Source organism: Odontesthes bonariensis, chromosome 11, assembly GCF_027942865.1.
Source record: "Odontesthes bonariensis isolate fOdoBon6 chromosome 11, fOdoBon6.hap1, whole genome shotgun sequence".
In the NCBI taxonomy this organism is placed as follows: Eukaryota; Metazoa; Chordata; class Actinopteri; order Atheriniformes; family Atherinopsidae; genus Odontesthes; species Odontesthes bonariensis.
In genome coordinates this window covers 5961328-5986700 of record NC_134516.1, presented here as the reverse complement: position 1 = coordinate 5986700, position 25373 = coordinate 5961328, and the positions used below count along the sequence as shown (strand labels likewise).

At 40.3% G+C, this 25373-nt stretch overlaps 1 protein-coding gene across 2 annotated transcripts in view; it reads right to left on the bottom strand.

The window, feature by feature from the left end:
• The window catches only part of crfa4 (cytokine receptor family, class I receptor 4), a 63409-nt gene that overhangs the window by 26394 nt on the left and 11642 nt on the right, over positions 1-25373 (bottom strand). Inside the window, exon 2 of one of the 2 annotated variants that reach the window (XM_075477343.1) lies at positions 8772-8881. In XM_075477343.1, the coding sequence (XP_075333458.1) occupies positions 8772-8862 (91 nt within the window). In that variant the 5' untranslated portion in view covers positions 8863-8881. Of the gene's footprint in view, positions 1-8771; positions 8979-25373 lie in introns of those variants that run through there. The other variant, XM_075477344.1, reaches the window with a different exon arrangement.

Genomic DNA, 25373 nt, shown 5'->3' with positions numbered 1-25373 from the left:
GGCAGATTTATTTTGCTTATTTCAAGCAAAAACGTCTTTTATTTGTTGTTTTTCTTACTTATTTTTGGAGGGGCATTTTTTCCAGTGTAGCTTATAACAATATGGTAACAATAACAATACATTTTTTCAAATAACATACAGTGAATACTGCACAGTATTAAGTATTTTTATTTAGTATTAATTAAAGGGACACTATGTAATATATTAAGTCATTTATTAGCTCAAATCAACATATTTATTCATAAGTTAGTCCTCATTGGTATAAAATTATCTCTGTCAAAAATCTCACTTATCCTCCTGAGTGAAGAATAACTTGTCTGTATCTACATAGAGCGGGTAAGCTCTATGGAGGCTGCCATGTCCTTCCGGTCTATGAAAAACGACCAAGTGCCGAGAGGGACATAAAGCACTTCGAATCGCGATTTCTCCGCCAGGCCTGCAAGCGGAAGTGACGTCATTGTGATGTCATTTCCGCCAAATGGCTTATTACAGCCACTAATGCTAAATAGATTTTATCTGGTAAATTATCCCACTATAATGCATTGATTGCTACCAAACTTCTGCCGTAGTACACATAGGCTCTTAACTCACAAAACGAGGCATTAGAAAGTTTGTAAGTTTACCGGGAGTTTATTTACCACTGCTAATGCTGCTTAATGCTAACGCTGCTAATCCTAACGCTGCGTCGACGTCACTTCCGGTAACTCCCGGAATATGACTAATTGCATTGTTTGCACACCAAAGGCTATGTCAACTTCTGTTATCTGACATGTTATCTGTCATCTGTATTTATAGTGTTATTGTATGTGTGTTATGTAATCCTTTGTACTGTGTGTCTTGATGTCTTTTTGTTTGTATGGACCTTGAGTCTGAAGCTATAGCTTCTTGAATCTTGACACATTCTGCTTGCCGTAGTTCAAGAAGTTGCAACGCACATTTGAAAACGTGAGGCGCTAGAGAGCAAATTCATTCAACTTTGCAAAATAAAATTGCACCACTAGATGGGGGAAGAAATTACATAATGTCCCTTTAAGGCTTAATGGTGTTTCCTAAAGGAGGCGCACTTTTAAACCTGGCAACGCAGCTCGCTTAAAGCTGCAGTCTGCAACTCTTTTTCAAGCATAACGCCTGAAACTGTCCGGGAATTCTGAAAGTAGTACATTAAATACCCCAATACAAAAAAAAATGAGTTCTCTAGGTCCCCTATATGTCCCGCTAGGTCCCTCCAAAGCCAGCAGGCTTGTTTACAAAATTGCAGACCGGACCGGTAAAAGGTAACCAATCAGGTTACGAGCTGGGCTCTGCTGCCTGTCAATCACCGATTGTGCACGCGCGATACAAGGTAGGCTCGTCCCCACGCTTATTTATCTGGACTATTGAACTTCATTACGGGCTAGTCTACTTACTGTGTCTTCCATGATCGCAAATGACAGGTGAGTTGATGGATGAGGAGTCGTGTAGGCGCATCTGGCGTGCACGTCTACGTGCACGAGTTCTCATGTGTTTTGATGGGGCGGGACAGGAAGTTGAATAACTTTTTATTTTTCGGTTAAAAAATAAGCATTTCTTGCATTTTGCGACTACGGAGGTCACCGTTTTCAACTTCAAGCGTTCTGATAGATCATGTAAACTCTTAAAATTCCAAAAAGTAGAACTTTACGTATGACAACAACAAATCCTGCAGACTGCAGCTTTAAACCACCTCACACTTGACCGCAGAGCACGCTATCTCCTTTAGCGCGAGATGCAGGCACAATGGATCGGTTTTTAAATAAAAAAGGGCCAAAACCAGCACAAAAAACAGCACAGAAACCATGCTCATCCTGAATGTCTCACTATGATTACAACAACAAACTACAAATACAACATGAAGAAAGTCGAGCACATGCACGCCAGCTTCCGCTCATCCCAGTATTAAGGTAAATATGGTCTTAATTGAAAATGTATTGGCTGTGTTGTTTCTTCTTTGTGGGATGTTTTATATGTAGAAATGCATATTTGCAAAAGGGGACTTTAGTATGTTGTGGTAAAAGTGGCTCTAACCTTGATTTTGATGCCAATGTGGCTCTTGTGAAAACAATAGTGAGTATCACTGTTTTAATGGACCCTGGGAGTGAGTGTGAGCGAGCATGAGGACAGTGCTGATGTTGTTATCTGTGCCGGACTGTCCCTCCACACAGGAATCTATCTAATAAACACACTGTGACATTTGAAAATACCATTTCTGCCCGACGACGAAACTATTGATCCTGATTTCTGATAAATACGAGTGAACATCCTAACAGCTGCAAATAGATCAGTTCAGAGATTGGTCTCATGTTGAATTGTTTCACCCAGCCTACAAGCCAGACAGGCCGCTGTGCTTCCTTACGCTGATCTGAATTCACAAAGATCCCACCATGATAAGCAGACTACTTCACACTGGAAAAAATCAAAGTCTTACCAAGTATATTTGTCTCATTTCTAGTCCAAATATCTCATTACACTTAATATAAGACACAACTGCCTAACAAGCACCATTTCAGCCGGATATAGGGACTTGTTTTAATACAATACATCTGGAATATCTTGTTAAATGAAAAAGTCTTGAAAACAAATTGTTTTGAGTCATATTTCATATGAAACAAGCACTGGCATTTTTTCCAGTGCACACATGTTTTTAAATCCAACCCAAGCTGGCTGAAGAAACGAGTCGTAACTTTGCTGGAAGGGAAATCAAATCTTTGGCTCCGATTACAAACAGAAAGGCATTTAATGAGAAGCTGGAGATGGACTGGATGATGGAGAGGCCCTGCAGATGCGAAACCACGGGGGGAAATAACCAATCAATCATCCAGCTGTCATTTCGCCTCTGCTTCACTTCCACAAAATGCACCTCCTAATTTCATCAGTTTCTACTTCAAACGCACGCAGGACGAATTATTGAATTATTGAAATGGTACTTGTTAGGCAGCTGTGTCTTATATTAAGTGTAATGAGATATTTTGACTAGAAATGAGACAAATATACTTGGTAAGACTTAGATTTTTTCCAGATATAGGGACTTGTTAGAAGACAATACATCTGGAATATCTTGCTAAATGAAAAAGTCTTGAAAACAAATTGTTTTGAGTCATATTTCACATGAAACAAGCTTTTTTTGACATTTGAAGAGGTTTTTAAGCTAATTTCAAGATCACTTTTATCTCAAAAGTCCTAAATATCACATCTTATTTCAAGAAATCTTGACAAGCCGATTTTCACTAGTTCCATTGGCAGATTTTTTTGCTTATTTTAAGCAAAAACGTCTTTTATTTGTTGTTTTTTACTTATTTTTGGAGGGGCATTTTTTCCAGTGTAACATCCCCGTCTGACGTTTTAAATGCATCGTCTGTTGTTCATGTAAAACATGTCGACTGATCATGAGGTTTCCTGTTCCTTTAATGTTCTGTTAGTCTTATTTTTAAATTCACTGAACTGCCAGTAAAATTGTGCACACATGTGGAATAACTGCCTCACTCGGTTAAACTGGAAACCAGTTTCAGTCGTATGTGCACTGGAACAAATCTAAATCTTACCAAGTATATTTGTCTCATTGAGTATCTCATTACACTTAATATAAGACACAACTGCCTAACAGGTACCATTTCAGCCAGATATAGGGACTTGTTTTAATACAATACATCTGGAATATCTTGTTAAGTGAAAAAGTCTTGAAAACAAATTGTTTTGAGTCATATTTCATATGAAACAAGCTTTTTTTTTTACATTTGAAGAGGTTTTTAAGCTAATTTCAAGATCACTTTTATCTCAAAAGTCCCAAATATCACATCTTATTTCAAGAAATCTGGACAAGCCGATTTTCACTAGTTCCATTGGCAGATTTATTTTGCTTATTTCAAGTAAAAACGTCTTTTATTTGTTGTTTTTCTTACTTATTTTTGGAGGGGCATTTTTTCCAGTGTGCCTGGTTCTCTTCATTTTTTCAAGGCTTATTTGTATTCAGGTTCATCCTGGTAACTTTCATGTGTTCTGGAGCCTTCAGCCACAGTGAAAGGTTGCTTCTCAGGTGTGATTTCATCACTTTTTATCTCATCACACTGAAAATAGCCGCGTCGCACAGACGCCTCCACAAAACTCGATGTCCTCGCCATCGTGTAAAAGAAAAGAGGCCTGAGACGACATCAAAGCAGCGAGGAAATCATGTGCCCTCCGCTGATCTCATCAGGAGGCGAGCCGTAATCCATCAGAGAATGCAGGGAGTTGTGCTCGGCCGGCAGCGGGGAAACAAAGGGCTTGTGTTCGCTGTAAGGAGCTCAGTGAGCCGCACTACAGGGACTGTACCAACAACAACAACTTCCAAGAAAGAAAGCAGGACAGAAGGCACGCTGGGAACCAATAAATCTATACAAATTCACACCTGCAGCGAATCAGATTGGACGCAACCAATCGGCTTTTCTGGGGCATTCATGAAAAATCAAGTTTTATCTTTAACAGCAAATTCAGTAGAAGACAGCGGGTGGGCATGATGTAAGAAGATGGAGGACAAGTCTCATATTTTCTTATATAAATTGTCAGGCTTTCTGCCAGAAAGTGTTCAGTTTCATTCCTGAAAATCTGCTTGTTTGCACAACAGACACATGTACACTGGAAAAAATGCCCCTCCTAAAATAAGTAAAAAAACAACAAATAAAAGACTTTTTGCTTGAAATAAGCAAAAAAAATCTGCCAATGGAACTAGTGAAAATCAGCTTGTCCACATTTCTTGAAATGAGATGTGATATTTAGGACTTTTGAGTTAAAAGTGATCTTGAAATTAGCTTAAAAACCTCTTCAAATGAAAAAAAAAGCTTGTTTCATATGATATGTGACTCAAAACAATTTGTTTTCAAGACTTTTTCACTTAACAAGATATTCCAGATGTATTGTATTAAAACAAGTCCCTATATCTGGCTGAAATGGTGCTTGTTAGGCAGTTGTGTCTTATATTAAGTGTAATGAGATATTTTGACTAGAAATGAGACAAATATACTTGGTAAGACTTTGATTTTTTCCAGATACAGGGACTTGTTAGAAGACAATACATCTGGAATATCTTGTTAAATGAAAAAGTCTTGAAAACAAATTGTTTTGAGTCACATATCATATGAAACAAGCTTTTTTGACATTTGAAGAGGTTTTTAAGCTAATTTCAAGATCACTTTTATCTCAAAAGTCCCAAATATCACATTTTATTTAAAAAAATCTTTACAAGCCAATTTTCACTAGTCTCATATTTTCTTATATAAATTCTCAGGCTTTCTCCCAGAAAGTGTTCAGTTTCATTCCTGAAAATCTGCTTGTTTGCACAACGGACACATAATCCAACAACACAAAGGGGTCTTTGTTTCCCATCTCTGAACAAATGAACGGGTTTTAAAGACTTTTAAAGATCGATAAATAGATGGATCAGTGAGAGCTTCCCAGACACTGGTACAGTTTGCTTTAATACAGCACAAAATAACGCCGAGATAGTGCCACAAAAGGGCAATAATATCCCTGATCCTGTCGGAAAAGACTCCAGGTTTTAATCGCTCGCTCTGATCAGTGGGGTCCTGCTCAGTTAGACACCTGCAGCTCAGTCAGAACTCTGCTGCTCGAGTCCTCACTGAGACCAAAGAAGTGGACCACATCAGTCCAGCTCTGAGGTCTTTACACCGGCTGCCTGTCCATCAGAGGATAGACTTTAAAGTTCTGATGCTGCTCTATAAAGCTCTGCACTGGAAAAAGATGCCCCTCCATAAATAAGTAAGAAAAAACAACAAATAAAAGACGTTTATGCTTGAAATAAGCAAAATAATCTGCCAATGGAACTAGTGAAAATCGGCTTGTCGAGATTTCTTGAAATAAGATGTGATATTTAGGACTTTTGAGTTAAAAGTGGTGTTGAAATATATTATATATTTAAATATATTATATATATATTCGTATCACTGCCTGCTGTGCAGACCGTGCAGCCCGAGCAGTCCCCTGCTTCCGAGCAGCAAACAGCGTAACAGGCGCGGCTGTCGGCAGGCGGCAGCAGGCAGTGATACGAAGGGAGAGAAAATAGGGCCAAGAGATTGTGAGGTCTGACTTTTTCCTGGAGAACCATTTTGTGATGCAAATGTATTACTCTGTTGAACGCATATTGTTCTGAGAAGCAAAACGCTTTATTTTTTAAACCCCAGCCAACTAGCCGGACTACCTTCATCAACACCAAAACGAGGCTGGAACTCTGCTCACAGGACGCAGCAGGGGGTAAGAAGATGTTCAGAAATGATGTTGCTGATATGGGATGTCATACAGCTTCATGTCAAAAGAGGCGAACTATCCCTTTAATGTCAATTCAGATGTAAGACGGGGGGATTCTCCCGCCCCCCTGCAGGGGCGACATTTTAGAGGACATTCCTCTGGGTTGTTACAGGACCGAAATAAGTTAATGGTTCAACCTTTTGAAACCCAAACACTGCCAGTGAGTTTGAGAGAGAGACAGAATGAACCGTTGGTACCAACAAGATGCTGTAAAAGCCTGAACGTTTGTGCTGTTTGGCACAACTGAGAAGCCACGATGCCTCAACAACTAAATTCAGTCGAGTTTTAGCTGAATCGAAGCTCGATGAGAGGAAATTAAATCAATCCTAACAAGGAAATAGATGAAGCATGACCGTGGCACCAGGGGAAACAACTTTGTGATAGAACAGTTCCCGCAAAATAAGTCGATTTATTGGTTGCCAGGATTAACTTTAATTGAGTTTTTGTAAATAATTTTGCAGAAAAATGTTTCCCAAAATGTCTGCCTCCCACACTGGAAAAGATGCCCCTCCAAAAATAAGTAAAAAAACAACAAATAAAAGACGTTTTTGCTTGAAATAAGCAAAAAAATCTGCCAATGGAACTAGTGAAAATCGGCTTGTCCAGATTTCTTGAAATAAAATGTGATATTTAGGACTTTTGAGATAAAAGTGATCTTGAAATTAGCTTAAAAACCTCTTCAAATGTCAAAAAAAGCTTGTTTCATATGAAATCCGACTCAAAACAATTTGTTTTCAAGACTTTTTCACTTAACAAGATATTCCAGATGTATTGTCTTCAAACAAGTCCCTATATCTGGCTGAAATAGTGCTTGTTAGGCAGTTGTGTCTGATATTAAGTGTAATGAGATACTTTAACTAGAAACGAGACAAATATACTCGGTAAGACTTTGATTTCAAATGAAACGAGCGCAAACGCACAGCTCTCAAAATGTCAGTTTTCACTGTCAGACACATTCAAAAGCTTCCAGTTGCAGACAGAACTGGTGAATCATCGGAGGCTGATAAGTCTGTCATTTCACTTCGGTCTGATGACACATGCTGCTGTCGTCTCAAATGAGAGACTTAATCAGGACCATCTGCACAAGGCCAAATTCATCTGTGAGCAGGACCTTTGCTGTGGATATTAAAACGAATGAATGAGATTAATCATGTTTGCTCTCGCAGTTTCCCTGAGGACGGAAGGATCTACAGGCTGGAGGTGATTCGCTCTCTCTGCATCAATGAGCTGCAGGCAGGGATCCCTGATTCTCTGTTGTCATTTACACATTTCACATGCCTAACAGGCCGATTAAGGCCTATAAATCTTATCAATCAAACCTTTGAGACAGGAGCAGTTTATAAAATCCACAGAGATGTCGGTGTGTGAAAAATAAATCGCTTTTCATGACGTTGTTGGTATGAAAACTAATACTGACAGTTTCCCATGTGACACCATCTGTCACGCTCCTGTTTTTAGTTTAGTGTTTTATCATGTCTTGGTTTTTAAGTCCATGTTTAGTTAAGTTTTGCCATTGTTTTTCCCCTCGCTTCCCATGCCTGATCATTAGTTCATCCCTTCACCTGTCCATTGTTCCCCAGCTGCACTCACTCGCCCATCTCTCTCAGTTCACTGTTTATTCTCCAGGTTTCCCCTTTCAGTTTGTCGGATCTTTACCCTCCTATGGAAGTTTTTCTGTGCCATCAGAGTTTGAATACGAATTTCTAATATTGAATTTTTACAGCATCAAAATCAGACTTTGAATTTGAAAAACCCATCCATCCATCCATTATCTATACCGCTGAATCCGTCGGTCGGGTAGCGGGGGGGCTGGAGCCTATCCCAGCAGTCAATGGGCGAGAGGCGGGGTACACCCTGGACAGGCCGCCAGTCCATCGCAGGGCCACATAGAGACAAACGAGACAAACAACCATGCACGCTAATTTGAAAAACCAACAGTGTAAAAAAAAATAAAAAAATCAATTTCTAAAAACAAAAATCAGTGTAAAAAAAATTTAACTTGAAAAACCGGATGTTGAGTCTGGTTCCTTTCCATTGAATTGAAGTTGAATTTTTTTCCACTGAATTTTTTGAAGATACGAAGGGAGAGAAAATAGGGCCAAGAGATTGTGAGGTCTGACTTTTTCCTGGAGAACCATTTTGTGATGCAAATGTATTACTCTGTTGAACGCATATTGTTTTGAGAAGCAAAACGCTTTATTTTTGAAACCCCAGCCAACTAGCCGGACTACCTTCATCAACACCAAAACGAGGCTGGAACTCTGCTCACAGCACGCAGCAGGGGGTAAGAAGATGTTCAGAAATGATGCTGCTGATATGGGATGTCACACAGCTTCGTGTCAAAAGAGGCGAACCGTCCCTTTAAAGTACTAAACTTTAAACTGCAGACACTTTCTACTCGACTGCACAACGAGAGTAACTCACAAACAGAAGCACAACGTTGAAAGTTCTGAACTCACCGTGGTCGTTTCTGGACTTCTGACTGACTTCCTGGGCGATGATCCTGCTGCTGCCCACCAGAGGAAGCAGACCGAGCAGCAGCCACAACATCCTGCCGCCGTCCGCCGACCTGCAGACAAGCGAAAACAGGGAGAAGCTGAGAAAAAGCCTGTGGGGATTCACTCAGTGTGGGAAAGAGTGGCTCCAGTGTGATAACATCCCAGAATAGAAGCTTGAGAGACATGGGACATTAAGATTTTAAAGGCCAGCAGTGTGATGGCCCCGGAGCCGTTTGAGTCCCAAAACTGAGCAGCAGTGACGCCGAATCATCTCCCCCGGACGCGATACGCATCACAAGGGCTGCAGCCCACCACTTCCTCATTCTCCCACCCTAATCAGCTGTGAACGGCTCTGCTGCATCAGACTTCCCTTTGAGAATGCATGTTTTCCCGGAACGATAAAAAGAAAAGATACTCAGGACCCACAGCTGCACAGAACTGGACGTACGTGTAGATTTATGGGGAAATAAAAACGAGATAACCCCAAAACATTAAGTACCCCGTTAGTTTGACAGTCAATGTTAAAACTGCATCTTCAATCTGACGTTTTTTTATGTCAGTGCACATGATGCAGAAGCCGATAAAAATCTAAATACCCTAAAAGCAGATTGCATTTATATGATTATCCACTTTAAGACAAACAGGAGTTATTATTCATTTCATGTTTTCATTCCCAAAATGAGACGGTTTCCCTGAGAAGACCCAGACAACGAGGCAGTCCCAAAACCCAAAGTTTAATTCGGGCCAAAGCAATAAAGTGAGGATGGGCAAGCAAAAAGAGGCAAAAAGAGACGGAGCCAAGAAGGCCCGAAAGCACCCGAGGAGCACAGACCAAAGACCACAGAAGTCTGTAAAACTAAAGGCAGGAAACACAGCGACATGTTCCAATAAAGCCGCTGACACTGGTCCAAACGATGCTGGAATCAATCATCACGACACAAAATGCTGCCTTCAATGTCATTACAGAACAATTATCATCAGATTTTACACATACACAAAAAATAAAGCGTTTTTTTTTTTTTTTTGTTAAATATATATATATATTTTTTAATAAATAAAAAATAATTAATTTTTTTTTTAAATAAATTAAATAAATTAAAAAAATAAAGCGTTTTGCTTCTCAAAATAAGATGCGTTCAACAGAGTAATACATTTACATCACAAAATGGTTCTCCAGGAAAAAGTCAGACCTCACAATCGCTTGGCCCTATTTTCTCTCCCTTCGTATCACTGCCTGCTGTGCAGACCGAAGTGCAGAGCGAGCAGCAAACAGCGTAACAGGCGCGGCTGTCGGCAGGCGGCAGCAGGCAGTGATACGAAGGGAGAGAAAATAGGGCCAAGAGATTGTGAGGTTTGACTTTTTCCTGGAGAACCATTTTGTGATGCAAATGTATTACTCTGTTGAACGCATATTGTTTTGAGAAGCAAAACTCTTTATTTTTTAAACCCCAGCCAACTAGCCGGACTACCTTCATCAACACCAAAACGAGGCTGGAACTCGGCTCACAGGACGCAGCAGGGGGTAAGAAGATGTTCATAAATGATGTTGCTGATATGGGATGTTACACAGCTTCATGTCAGAAGAGGCGAACTGTCCCTTTAAGTGTTCTTTTTAAACTTTTTTTTTTAAACTTAAGTTTGTCACACAGCCAATGAAAAACATTCCACCCTAAAACCTACCAGGAGCTGTTCAGGGCTGGGAGTGGCGTCTCCAACGAGCCCACTGAGCTGATCACTCGCCATTTATCAATGCTGCACGTTTGTTCAAAATGCAAATGTTGCTTTAAGTCGGTGTTTGTGACGCGTCTGAGGGGAAGGCGGTGGCTTGTTTTAGGGATTGTTGTTTCGTGATGAGGAAAACCATCTGAGGCTGAAACGTTTATTCAAGTGAGCGGCGATTCTTTTGCCAATAACTAGGGCTGGGCAACGATTAAAATGTTTAATCTAATTAATCACATGATTTCCCTGATTAATCGCGATTAATCGCATTTGTACGAAAAATCCCAAAATGAATCCAAAAGTAGCGTATAGCTTTTAGCATTTAGCTTTATTTTAAATGTGCTGCCATATGAATGAAAGTGCCATAACATTTGTTGTGCAAACACACTTTTAACATCAGCATCTTTCTGTAGTTTTTATGTAGAAGCCTCGCTCCACTGTCTGTTTCCTTGAATGACTTGCTGCTATCAGTTGTGTGTTTTGCCTTTAAGTGATATTTTAGACTGGAACTACTACGCTGAGAAGACAATTCAACTTGGCAGTGTTTACAGATGACTTTGGTTCTGTCGACTCCGCCGTCTGGAAGAACTTTAAAATGAAAATGGCCGAGTAAAAGTTCCGTACCCTTCTCCATGTTTGGTGGATCCGCCGATTACTTTCTTTTCCTGTTCCGCAGCAGACAGCAACAGACTTTTACAAAATAAAAGCCTGTGAGCAACAGACTTTTACAAAATAAAAGCCTGTGAGCAACAGACTTTTACAAAATAAAAGCCTGTGAGCAAAAGACTTTTACAAAATAAAAGCCTGTGAGCAACAGACTTTTACAAAATAAAAGCCTGTGAGCCACATACTCTTACAAAATAAAAGCCTGTGAGCGACAGACTTTTACAAAATAAAAGCCTGTGAGCCACATACTTTTACAAAATAAAAGCCTGTGAGCGACAGACTTTTACAAAATAAAAGCCTGTGAGCAGCAGACTTTTACAATCATAAAATGTATAATAAAACCTGCGTTAATGAGCGATAAAATATTTATTGGCGATAAATAATTAACGAGTTAACGCGATAATAACGAGTTAACTGGCCCGCGCTACCAATAACCTTACAGTTCCTTCCTTAAGAAACCAGAAACTGGTAAATTAATAGAACAAAAACAGCTGATTCACATATGAAAACATGCCATCAGGCGGTTGCGTAACCTTCATAACTGTCTTAGCTCAAAAATATATTTTCATCCAGTAGTTTACAGTCCTCTAAACCTCTAATTCCTTAATGACATTTTTATGTACTTTCTAGGGTTTCCAAACATTGCTGCTTAATCAACTTAGCAGGTTGCTCTGCGACCTCATTGTACGCTAATCCATGAGAGGCCCAAACCGGTGCCACAGCGCCGCGGCGCCCAGAGCTGCACGCCAACACAAAACAAGTAAGAAAGGCAGGAATCAAAAACACGACTCTCAGAGACCGAGTCGAACAGTTAAAACTGTTGGAAACAATAATCTGCAGGTTTCTATGGACATTTATGTGAAAGCAATCAGACATTAGGAGGTCTGCTGAAAGCTCGTGCTTCTAATCAGCTTAGTCCGCTAAACCACTTCGTCAGACTACTGAGAACATGCAGCATAATGGAGGTCATGGATGTCCATTAAAATATGCTGTTAGAGGATGAAGCTACTGGACATATTGGTATGTTACAGCTTTATTTATTTATTTATTAAAAGGAAAGATGTCAGGGATGGAACTCCCACCAACTTAAAACAGTGTCACCTTACAAACTTCTCAGTTTCATCCACCTTCTTCTATCGAGAGGGCAGCAAAAACTAGTTTATAGTGTGAAGCAATGACAATATATAACAATATAATGGATATATGCTTTATTCCTGTATGTTCATCTGAACCAGAGGAACTGCTGATTGATTTAGTCTGAAGAAGACGAGCAAAAACAAGCTCAAGTTCAAGCTCCATCGTCGTGCTTTAGGTGACGTCGGGCCACTCAAACATTTTCCTAAACCTAAACCAGTACTTCCGGTACCTAAATGAAACCTAGCAGGGTCAAGGTTTGTTTTTTTTGTCTTGTCTCCATGGCTGTGTTCGAAACCGCATACTTCTCCTACTTCTCCTACTACTCATACTAACTTTAACTTTTTTTAAGTTCCCGGATGCATACTAGATTCTCCTAAATGTTGGATATGCATCATGAGGTTACTACTCATACTCAAACTACCCAAGATGCAACGTAACGTGACGTCGCCGATCATCATTTCCTGTCCAAACGGCAGTTTCAAGCTAGCTCCAACGAGGGTAGGTTCACTTCCTATTTTCAAAACAAAAGCACCAATTGTATGGTAATGGCTTTCCCCATGATAAAAGGCAACGGGTATTTTATTTTGTGAAAATAACCGGAAGTGCGTTGCTCACTGCGGCTAGCTTTAGTAGCGCCGAATTCGTGGGAACAAAATTGTAAACAGCAGGTATTTTGTCAGGTTTTCAACACGTTGGGGATCTAAACGACTACTTTCTCTCCTGAAAATGTTTCAAATGTTGCTAAAGTTTACAGAGTTTAGAGCTTAAGGGAAATCAGCTTCAGGCCGGCTGATTTCGGCTCGGGCAGGAGCGAAATGCATTGTGGGTAAACACTCTGCCTACTGTCTGATCGATTAGTATGTAGTATGAAAGTATGCAGTATGTAGTATGGAAGTATGTAGTATGTAGTATGTAGTATGGAAGTATGTAGTATGTAGTATGCAATATGGAAGTATGTAGTATGTAGTATGGAAGTATGTAGTATGTAGTATGTAGTATGTAGTATGGAAGTATGTAGTATGTAGTATGGAAGTATGTAGTATGTAGTATGCAATATGGAAGTATGTAGTATGTAGTATGGAAGTATGTAGTATGTAGTATGTAGTATGGAAGTATGTAGTATGTAGTATGGAAGTATGTAGTATGCAGTATGGAAGTATGTAGTATGTAGTATGGAAGTATGTAGTATGTAGTATGCAATATGGAAGTATGTAGTATGTAGTATGGAAGTATGTAGTATGTAGTATGTAGTATGTAGTATGTAGTATGGAAGTATGTAGTATGTAGTATGGAAGTATGTAGTATGTAGTATGCAATATGGAAGTATGTAGTATGTAGTATGGAAGTATGTAGTATGTAGTATGTAGTATGGAAGTATGTAGTATGTAGTATGGAAGTATGTAGTATGCAGTATGGAAGTATGTAGTATGTAGTATGCAGTTTCGAACACAGCCCATGTCATGTTTCGTCACTTCCTGTTTTATTTTGAAAGATCAACTCTCCTCTCGTTTCAGGTCACTTGCCCTTCCTCTGGTGTCCCAGTCCGATTGTGGCATGAATGATTCCACCCGTTATCCCTGTGAGCTTAAGAGTCTGCGCCTCCCCTTGTCTTGTGCCACTGTGTCGTATTTGTTGCTCTAACGTTCACTCTTGCCTTTCCGAGCCATAGTTAAAGCCTCGATCTAAGTCACCGTTTTGGTTGAATCCTCTTTAAGAGAGTTTTTTGTTCTCGTTAAATTTTGATTGATTATCTAGCCTTTCTAAAGTTTAAGTCTAAGTTTCATAGCTTCCTTGTTGTGGACTGATCTTTTGTTTGTGTAATATTCCATAGCATAGTGCCTCTGATCTTCAGGAGAGGTTTTTTGGTTTTCCTCCGTAGCAGGAGGGACTTTGGGTAAAGATTGATCTTTTGATAGTCCTTTACGTTTTCTCCTCCTTTTAGTGGAGTGATTATTATTTTCATCATTTTCATAGATATACCTCTCTCACTTTGGGAGAAGTATACGTATATATAGATAGCTTCCATAGCCTGTGTTTATTTCTCTCTTGAAGAGATTTAAGATCCACTGCTCCTTATTAAAGCTCGTTTTTTGAAACATCATCTCCTGCTTCTGCGTCCTCCGTTCTCTGGGCCTGACAAGCAGTGAACAAAAGCCTGAGTGCCAACAGTGTAAAAAAAAAACTTAAGAATAAGGAAATGGAACAATGTTTATAAAGAATCAAAGTCGAGCACCAAATCTCTTCAAACCGTGACTTTCTTCCCCCGAAAGAGTTGCATAACGTGCCATAATCGGTGCCGTTTCCACCACATGACACCATCCCGAATGCAGTCATGATGCATACCCAACATTTCGGCCAATCTAGTATGGACTCCGGCGACGATCAATCGAACCCTTCGAACTCATCTTTGATCCTTTGAATGTGTACAATATTCACGTTAATTCATCTAGAAGTTTAATGTTAGTTTACAAATACTCAGAAAACCAGGCACTGCTCACCAACTGGAACCCCCTTGTTGTGGGTCAGTTCAGGCACCACAAATAGCCTTTAACCTTTCTAGGAATTAAGAAGCTAACGAACTTTTAACACAGCGTGTTGGATCTCCTTCCTGAGCTGCAGATACTTTAAATCTTCTAAGGTGCAAGAAAAGCTCATCCTCTTAGTTTCTTCTGCTTAGACTAAAGCACACCATTTGTCTGTGAAAACTGCAGTGGAAAAACACAACAATGAACACTCCCTGCTGCCTTATCCTTAAGGCGGTAGCATGGTTGCCGCGTCTGTCACGGCGGTGGCGCACCGTGACGTCAAAATGACGTTTCAGGCCTGGCGCTTCCCTTGAAAAGACGGCGCAGCGCGTTGTCGTGCACCAGTCGATTTTTGTTACTTGGCGGCGCCGAGCACAACGAACCGGATGGACTGTTGTGAGACCGGCTCAGTGAGGAGGTGCGTTTGTACAGGCAGCTGTACGAAACTGCAGTGAAACAGCACAGGGAGCACGTAAACTCCCAAAACTGGTTCACAGAGATGGGCAGAACTTTGGGGAAAGAGGGAGAGTTCTGTAAGAATGTGTGGAAGAAGCTACGGGACAGATACGTGAAGGCAAAGAAGAGGGCAGAGACTCTGTTGAAGCCGGGGGCTTCAGACCTTCACCTCTTTTAACTGAATTAAAAAATTAAAATGATCCGAAAACTGCAGCAGTATCATTAATTACAGTATTCCTGCTCTTGACAGTGGCATTGTTTTCTTCTCCACTTTCGTGGTTGTAGAGTAGAGGTAACCTTCACGTAGCAGCGCCACCTCTGTGAGGGAGAAAATTGCAACTACTGGCGCGCAACGACTTGCGCCACTATATAGGGTCCTATGGCGGGCACGAACTCGTGACGTCATCAACACCGCTCGCGCGAGCGGACGCGGCAACCATGCTAGAGCCTTTAGGGTCTGTGTGAAGGAATTCCACTGCTCAGAAGCTGTTTCTCACACAGCTAAAACCTCCTTCTGGATGCCGTAATATGTAGGAAATTAGAGGTGATACCGTTTCCACACCGACTACGTTCCAGTTAACTGTGTTATGATATTAGCTTTCTATGAACATGAAACCTTTGAGATGCCCTTTTCCAGGTCTGTTGCTGTGACAACAGCTCTCAAACAGAGGTGAGGCTACGGGGGGATCCTGCCCCCCTGAGAAATGCCCTGTCCATCCAAAGAAAACTGGCCAGAAAAAAGGCCACGATTTATTATCTCTGTTTGTGTCTTGTATTGATAGAATAAATGCAGGTGGTTATTTTAAAAAAGCATATATCTGCAAAGTTTATGGCTTTATTTATTTTTTTGTTATTGTGTCTCCCCCCCCCCCCCCCCCCTCTCCCTCATTTTCGGATGTTTTTGTTGTATACAATGATCTGAAATGTAGACTTAATGAAGGTAATAAAAATAAATAAATAAATAAATTAAAAAATTCCACACTGTTAACAAAATTGACGGTCATGATTTATGCTAGTCTGACCATATTTTCATTACTGAATTGAATTATTACTATTATTATTATTATTATGCTTGAAGTTGTAGTAGTGGCTGTCCACCGATTTTTTTTCAGGTATTGTTTTCTGCCCCCTCCCACCCCAGATGAGCTAACTGCCCACCCACACATGCCATTCTGGTCACACCTTTGCTCTCAAACCAGCTCAAAAGAACCCAGAAATGGCTGCCCGACGAGTCAAAGCTCAGCTTTATAATCCACGCGTGAAGGACGGGGCTCATCAGAGTGAGTTTCACTGATGCTTTTGGGTGTTTAGTCTCATGTCAGGTGCTTATATCACCTCATGCTCCTCTGAAAGCTGGTCCAGTCCAGAGTCCAGACTAAACATGGAGAAGCAGCATTTAGCTGTTATGCTGCAAACAAGTGGAACAAACTGCCAGTGGAGATTAAACTTTCACCAAATGGAGACATTTTTAAATCCAGGTTAAAAACATTTCTGTTCTCATGTGTCTATGCATGAAATCTGCACGATATCTTTGAATTTATCTGGACTGTTGCTGGTTTTTAAATTCATTTAAATGATTTTATTTGTTTCTCTTTATATTCTTTTATGCATTTTTAATGCTTCTTCCACTCCCTGCTGCAATGCTTTTATTTCATGTGAAGCACTTTGAATTGTTTTGGACATGAAATGTGCTACAAATAAATTTTATTTTATTTTATTTTGATTTAAAAGAACCGACCAGGTGCTCCGTGTGAGAAATAAATCACAGGTAACCCATTTGTTTGCTGAACCGGTTCATCAGATGTCTTTAACTTTGACCCAATATGATTCTCTTTAAGCTTTTTATTCACACCACCAAACCCCAAGGACATTCAAGGTGATAATGCATCATTTCAACACAGCAGGTCAGCTAGAAAACATGGAAAAGCTCCATGCTACATGCTATACGCTACATGCTACACACTTCAGGAGCTTCAGGTGCCGGATTTGAAGGCGGTCATCCAGCTGCCGACAGCTGTTTTAGTGTCAACAACAGCAGATAAAAAACAGAAATATTTCTCTTATGTAAAATACATCTGTGTGAACTGGAAACGGTAATGAAGTCACATGGCAGGATTAGGAGCTTTGCCGTCTACTCTCATGAAGGGAAGGATGAGAAAACTGACATCTTAGCAGTCCCAACAATTGCAACTCCGTCCTCCAGAGCTAAGACAACAATCACAGCGAATAATCGCAGCCTTGATCTCACAGGAGAGAGGATTACACGGAGGATTCACAGGGTCTTATCTGCTGGCAGCTCCAGCTCACCCTCGCGTGAGACGAGCGTCCAGCGACTCGCTCCTCAAACCGAGCACGCAGGTCTAAACCGGGGGAGGAACTTCCGAGCCAGGCATCTAATCCACCAGAGTTCTTCCTCAAACTCTCCTTCCAGGAGCACCGAGTGTTTGTGTGGAAGCATGAGACCAGAGTCCAAGTCTTCCATCTGTATTCTCTTCATGACATCTTAGCATCTCTTTGTGTGTTTTTTTGCTCTTTCTAATTGAATTTCATCTCCTTGTGGCCGACTTGTGGTCATTTTGTGTCTCCTTGGTGCATTTTTGCTTTTCTTTGTGGTGGTTTTCCATATTTTTATTGGTGGTTTATACATATTTGTGGTAGGTTTACATCCCTCTCGAGCCGTTTTGCTTTTCTCTGGAGATTTTTGCATTTTGATTTGGTCATTTCTGGTTGTTTTCAGTCACTTTGAGGCCATTTTCCTTGTCGGTGGTGATTTTATATCAGTGCTCACTTTGTTTCCCAGTTGGTTTCCAACTCTTTGATTTCACCGTCTATCAATAAAAATAAAAAAATGTCCCACAGATGCTCACCACAGACCTGTAAGCCATTGTTAGAAGGGTCACATTTCACTGAACTGGTTTATGAAATGAGGGTGCAATGTGTTTATGAATGAAACCCTTCCCTCGGTCATCTCACTTCCATGATTTTGCCAACTTTCAGGCACACTGAGCTGAGAAAACAACCCGAGGGTGAAAAAGACCCAAACAAATCCCCCACATGTGACTGAATGCCCATGGGAGTCTATTTCTTTCACTCTGTATGATCCGACACAACCCGAGGGCAGACATACATTCGGGGAAGTCTGCTGTTTTATGCTCCGGAAAAACAAAAAGCCCTTTAATGCAGCTGCTATGTACAGATCATTTCACAGAAGTAGTTTTACACACGTCTAATGAGCCATTAAAGCAAATTACTGCAGATAAGACAGTGCTGCATTGCTGCAGATTACCCTTGTGATATCTATTCCACTGATAGTGTATTTATCTTCAGGGTTATTTCCCTGCACAGTGCACGTGGTGAAACTGCTCCGACACCAGATGGATGTCACAAATATGAAGGTGCAATCTTAGAAAGTGTTTATGCAACCTTTTTTTATCACAAACATAATTCAAAGTCCCCCCGTCTGTGATAAGTGGAAGAACATGACGCACTGTATTATCATGAGGTTGGATAAACTGAAGTGGGATGGTTTGGGTCAGAGGTAGGGTGGCCAACTCCCTGAAAAATAAATAAGGGACACCTCATTAGAAGGGCCGGCCTCCCCCCTTCCTGGCCTGGTGAATTTTTTAGCCCTTTTTTTTGTGAGTGAAAAGATTTTTTTAACTATTTGACTCGAACCTGAATTGAATTAGATGCATATTTTTTGAGTGACATGAACACATGTGAAACAAATTATTATCCAGCAATTCACTTTAATACAAAATACCAAAATTAACTGAATAAAATAAGTATCTTTCTTTAAAGGAGAAGTTCGTTTTTTTAAACCTGGATCTTATTTCTGGCATAAAATACGTTCATCTACTCACCGATAACAGTTTGGTGAAAGTCGGCGTCCTTCGGAAGATATTTAGATCACTGGAGATCCGTTTATATCCGTTTATTATCTGTCTTTATTTCACCGATACTTTGAGACCAATGAATGAATGAACGCGTACTGTTGCGCTGTTAGCTCAGAGCTGCCGTGTTGTTGTTATTCGGTAGCAGAGTGGTGCAAAAAGTCTACATTAAGTGTTTTCAGAGAGTTACATGGTTCTTTAAAAGCATTCAGAAAACAATACAGCAATGTACTGGTATTAGAAAACGTAGTTTGTACTTTTGGATACTTAAGTATTTTTAAAAGTAAGTTCTTCAGTATTTTAACTTGAGTAAAATTTTGAACTTGTAGTTGAGTAAGATTTGACCATGAGTATCAATACTTTAACTTAAGTACTGGAGTTGAGTACTTTGTCCACCACTGCTTAAAGCTGTGTCTTTGGTGTACTGAAATATATAGATTCTGTGAGTATAAGCTGAATCCAGTCCTATTTTCTTTAGATTTTGCCTCCAGACTTTCTTGTAATCCTTTAAAATGCTCTTTAACAACAGTTCTTCAGGCTTTCTGAAGGTCTTTCAAAGTTTTTTGGACATTTCCTGCTTCTTCCCTCATCTTCAGTCCAGTCCTTGTACCTGAGCATCTTCAGATTAATGTATTTTTTCTTTGTTAAGCCACTTAACTCTGACCTGTGAACCATTCAGGCAGGAAAAAGGCTCCTAACTCAAGGGATGAACCAGTGTTGTGTCCACACAGAACAGACAACTTAGCAAAGAAGCCGTTTTAAACTGGATCTTTAGGCTCTTTATTCCCAGCAGCCTGTCACAGAGACACATCATTTGTTCCCATTTCTTTAGCTGCATGAGTAATAAAACTGTTCTTTTTGCAGAAAAGTTCAATATTAAAACACTGATGTTCAGGTAGTTAAGATTCAAACGATCCCACAGGACAAAAGTGAGGAAAGTTAATGCTTTTATACTGAAAAAAAAGGTTAAATTATGACTAAAAGTCGTTGTTTTGCAACAAAATTAAGGAAGTGAGTCAAATCTATTAGATGGAACAGATAAAGTAAATTCATTTAAAGTCCTGATCCAGATCTCATTTCTTTATATTTTCCTTCCAAGCAGTCAGACTTTCCTGTAATATTTTAAAGGGGTCTCGATCGATAGCTTTTATTTGAACATTTTCTGCCTTTTTAATGTGTTTTTTCTTTGTTAAGCCACTTAACTCTGACCTGTGAACCATTCAGGCAGGAAAAAGGCTCCTAACTCAAGGGATGAACCAGTGTTGTGTCCACACAGAACAGACTACTTAGCAAAGAAGCCGTTTTAAACTGGATCTTTAGGCACTTTGTTCCCAACAGCCTGTCACAGAGACACATCATTTGTTCCCATTTCTTTAGCTGCATGTGTGAAAAACAGCTTCATAGTTTCAACTTTTTTGTACATTTGGTAACTGAAAGAAGTTTTAACGTAAAAGAGTCAAATTAATATATGAAATTCAGTTTAAAAAAAATCCTAATCCCAAAAAAATTAACGTTATCACGTCTAAAAGTGGAAAAGTAGCAAAAAAACAGACAATAATAAGAATTATATGTTATACAACCTCAAGAAAAAGTAAATAAGATTCAATTTAAAGCTTAAAAAAGGAATATAAGATATAATCTAATGACTAATTATGGAACAATTAATATAAATGAAATAATTAAAACTGTTTTATGCCACCAGAAATGAATAATCTAGAAGCTCTTTGTGGGTTTTAGACTGGAATTAAGATTTGTTCCCATTTCTTCAGCTGCATGTGTGAAAAACAGCAAAGATAACACAGTCTGACAGACAGAAAACAGGATTTCTGCAGCAACAAGGTGATTCCCAAAGAGCTGTTAGCTGAAAACTTGGCATATCTCAGCATGGTGTGCAGTGTGTCCTTAAAACATTTGAGGAAACTGGACAAGTGGAGGACAGAAGAAGAAGTGTCAGGCCTAAAGAACTATCTACAGCAGATGAACAGGATCTGAAAGTGATGTCCTTAAGAAAGAGGAAAACATCCAGCAAAGACCTGACACAGGAGCTGAGAGATGCATCTGGACCTTCAGCTGATCCATCTGCTGTTGGCCCAAGCCTCATCAGAAATGGGCTCCATGGAAGGGTGGCTGTCAGGAAGCCGTTCTTAAGGAAGGGAAACAGGGAGAAAAGGCTGAGCTGTGCCAAAGGACACAAGAAGTGGGCTGAAAATCAGTGGCAGCAGGTCTGATGGAGGGATGAATCCCCCCAGAGCCCGGAGCTCAACATTACTGAAGCAGTGTGGGATCATGTTGGCAGAGAACGCAACAAAAGGCAGCCCACATCCAAAGAAGAGCTTTGGGATGTCCTTCAAGAAGCCTGGAGAACTATTCCTGAAGACTCCTTAAAGAAAGGACAGAAAGCTCGTCTGAGAGGGTTCAGGCTGTGCTGGAGGAGAAAGCAGCTCAGAGCAGATATTCACTTTAAAGCTGCTCAGAACTGAACTAACTCTGGTTCTGCCTCAGATTCTGGGTTTATGTTCATGTTGGAACACGTTTCAGTGAATCTCTGCAGCTGTTACCATGGAAACATCTGCAGATATTCACTTTAAAGCTGCTCAGAACTGAACTAACTCTGGTTCTGCCTCAGATTCTGGGTTTATGTTCATGTTGGAACACGTTTCAGTGAATCTCTGCAGCTGTTACCATGGAAACATCTGCAGATATTCACTTTAAAGCTGCTCAGAACTGAACTAACTCTGGTTCTGCCTCAGATTCTGGGTTTATGTTCATGTTGGAACATGTTTCAGTGAATCTCTGCAGCTGTTACCATGGAAACATCTGCAGATATTCACTTTAAAGCTGCTCAGAACTGAACTAACTCTGGTTCTGCCTCAGATTCTGGGTTTATGTTCATGTTGGAACATGTTTCAGTGAATCTCTGCAGCTGTTACCATGGAAACATCTGCAGATATTCACTTTAAAGCTGCTCAGAACTGAACTAACTCTGGTTCTGCCTCAGATTCTGGGTTTATGTTCATGTTGGAACATGTTTCAGTGAATCTCTGCAGCTGTTACCATGGAAACATCTGCAGATATTCACTTTAAAGCTGCTCAGAACTGAACTAACTCTGGTTCTGCCTCAGATTCTGGGTTTATGTTCATGTTGGAACACATTTCAGTGAATCTCTGCAGCTGTTACCATGGAAACATCTGCAGATATTCACTTTAAAGCTGCTCAGAACTGAACTAACTCTGCTTCTGCCTCAGATTCTGGGTTTATGTTCATGTTGGAACATGTTTCAGTGAATCTCTGCAGCTGTTACCATGGAAACATCTACAGATATTCACTTTAAAGCTGCTCAGAACTGAACTAACTCTGCTTCTGCCTCAGATTCTGGGTTTATGTTCATGTTGGAACACATTTCAGTGAATCTCTGCAGCTGTTACCATGGAAACATCTGCAGATATTCACTTTAAAGCTGCTCAGAACTGAACTAACTCTGCTTCTGCCTCAGATTCTGGGTTTATGTTCATGTTGGAACATGTTTCAGTGAATCTCTGCAGCTGTTACCATGGAAACATCTACAGATATTCACTTTAAAGCTGCTCAGAACTGAACTAACTCTGCTTCTGCCTCAGATTGTGGGTTTATGTTCATGTTGGAACACATTTCAGTGAATCTCTGCAGCTGTTACCATGGAAACATCTGCAGATATTCACTTTAAAGCTGCTCAGAACTGAACTAACTGGTATTTTTCTCAGATTTTTCTCTTACTGTATTTCCGGTTTAGGATTGGGGATCACTGCTCCCATTTCCTGTTTTCCTGGCAACACTTAGGGGGGGCTCAATGCTTTTACACAGTGCAGCGCATAACCTGCATAAGATGCAAAACTATTGTCCTTTTTTTATTTCAGTTGGATGCTTTTATACCAAAACCACAGCTACAGCAACACAAATTCTGCTGGTTTCAGCTTCAGATTCAGAGCCTGTGCGACATTAACACACTGGCCGATGCCCCGAGGAGCCTTTTTCTTGTGCATCGGTGCTGTACAAATAAAACTTTATTGAATCAAGTCATGAGTGAAGCTGAACATGATTAATGTTGGTCAGTGTCCCACAGCAGCGGACAACAAAGCAGTTATGATATTCATATCGAGAAATTACGACGCCGTTGACCTCAAAACACATGATCCAATCATCTCAACCTAACGAGGCAGTGTGTGTCCGATTATTCACAGCAGGAATTTTAATCCAATCAGCAACCACGTGTCGCATCATGATCCAGTTATATATGTTCAAAATGTTGTCTGAACAGGCCGCTGCTCATTGCATTAACTGTGCTGTCCTCAAACGGCTCAAATCTGGAAATTAACCTGTTAGTTCATTACATCCACTCAGAAAAAAAATCAACTGAAAAACTGTTTGCAGCTCTCTGCAGTTTAAAAATAGACGAAGAACTCTTTTATTTCCCGGTTTTCTCAGCATTTTCCTTAAAATGGAAACTTTGACAAAGACACAAAAAAAAAAAAACAATAATCAGAATCATCAGCATCCCAAAGAAAGCCGTCACAACACCATCAGAGATGTGACGACACACTGAACAGCAGCTCCACAGGGATGCTTCACCTGTTGCCATGGTGACCGGCGCTTTCCCCCCCTCATACACGGCATCTAGAAATCTATACGAGAGCATCACACTAATCACATCACACGTTTTTCCCTCGTCGACCGATGGAGTTATTCACCCACAGGGGAAGAAAGTTGCCTTCATTGATTAGTCCCTGTTAACGGAAACTGACTGAAGTCATGATGAGGACATTTGGAAGGACACTAAAGCTCATGTTCGCCCCTTTTATTGAGCTTTTAAACCATGATAAATACCACTTTAGGGAGGCACAGGACACTACAAAGCACAAGTGTTTCTGATACATTTAACACCAATTTGGGGTTTGGCTACTTGCTGAAACAACTAAAAGGGACTTAAAGGGATAGTTCGCCTCTTTTGACATGAAGCTGTGTGACATCCCATATCAGCAACATCATTTCTGAACATCTTCTTCCCCCCTGCTGCGTCCTGTGAGCAGAGTTCCAGCCTCGTTTTGGTGTTGATGAAGGCAGTCCGGCTAGTTGGCTGGGGTTTAAAAAATAAAGCGTTTTGCTTCTCAGAACAATATGCGTTCAACAGAGTAATACATTTGCATCACAAAATGGTTCTCCAGGAAAAAGTCAGAGCTCACAATCTCTTGGCCCTATTTTCTCTCCCTTCGTATCACTGCCTGCTGACAGCCGCGCCTGTTACGGTGTTTGCTGCTCGGTCTGCACTTCGGTCTACACAGCAGGCAGTGATACGAAGGGAGAGAAAATAGGGCCAAGAGATTGTGAGGTCTGACTTTTTCCTGGAGAACCATTCTGTGATGCAAATGTATTACTCTGTTGAACGCATATTGTTCTGAGAAGCAAAACGCTTTATTTTTTAATTATTTATTTATTTTTTTAATCAAAATTTTTATTTATGTATTAAAAAAAAATAAAAAACAAAAAACAAAACGCTTTAAGAACATGTTCATAAATAATGTTGCTGATATGGGATGTCATACAGCTTCATGTCAAAAGAGGCGAACTGTCCCTTTAAATAAGCTTTAGATGTGCTTCTGCTTGACTGACAGGGTTGAAATCTGTCCAGATATTTTCTTTTACAATATTTTTGTTCTCAGATTACTGACCCACTGCACAGCTTCCCTGATGAATGCTCTGAAGGTTTCACTGTTGATGTTCCACTGCCTCTGGGAGATTAATCTAATTAAAGACGCTGTGAATAATCGCAGCTGTGCGTCGGTACGACTTGGCTGCAACATAAAATATAGACTGTTTTATCACACGTAACAAGAAGAAAGAGGGGGGACCTTTATGCTTTATGCACACCTTTAAGGTGTAGCCGGGGAAGCCCATGCACCACCCAAAGACCTGCACTGCCCCTTTAAGGCCAGCGAGGATGAAGAGGGGTGGAACAGCGTCATTCCAGCCGAAGGCAGACTCTGGAAAAAAATGCCCCTCCAAAAATAAGTAAGAAAAACAACAAATACAAGATGTTTTTGCTTGAAATAAGCAAACAAAATCTGCCAATGGAACAAGTGAAAATCGGCTTTTCAAGATTTCTTGAAATAAGATGTGATGTTTAGGACTTTTG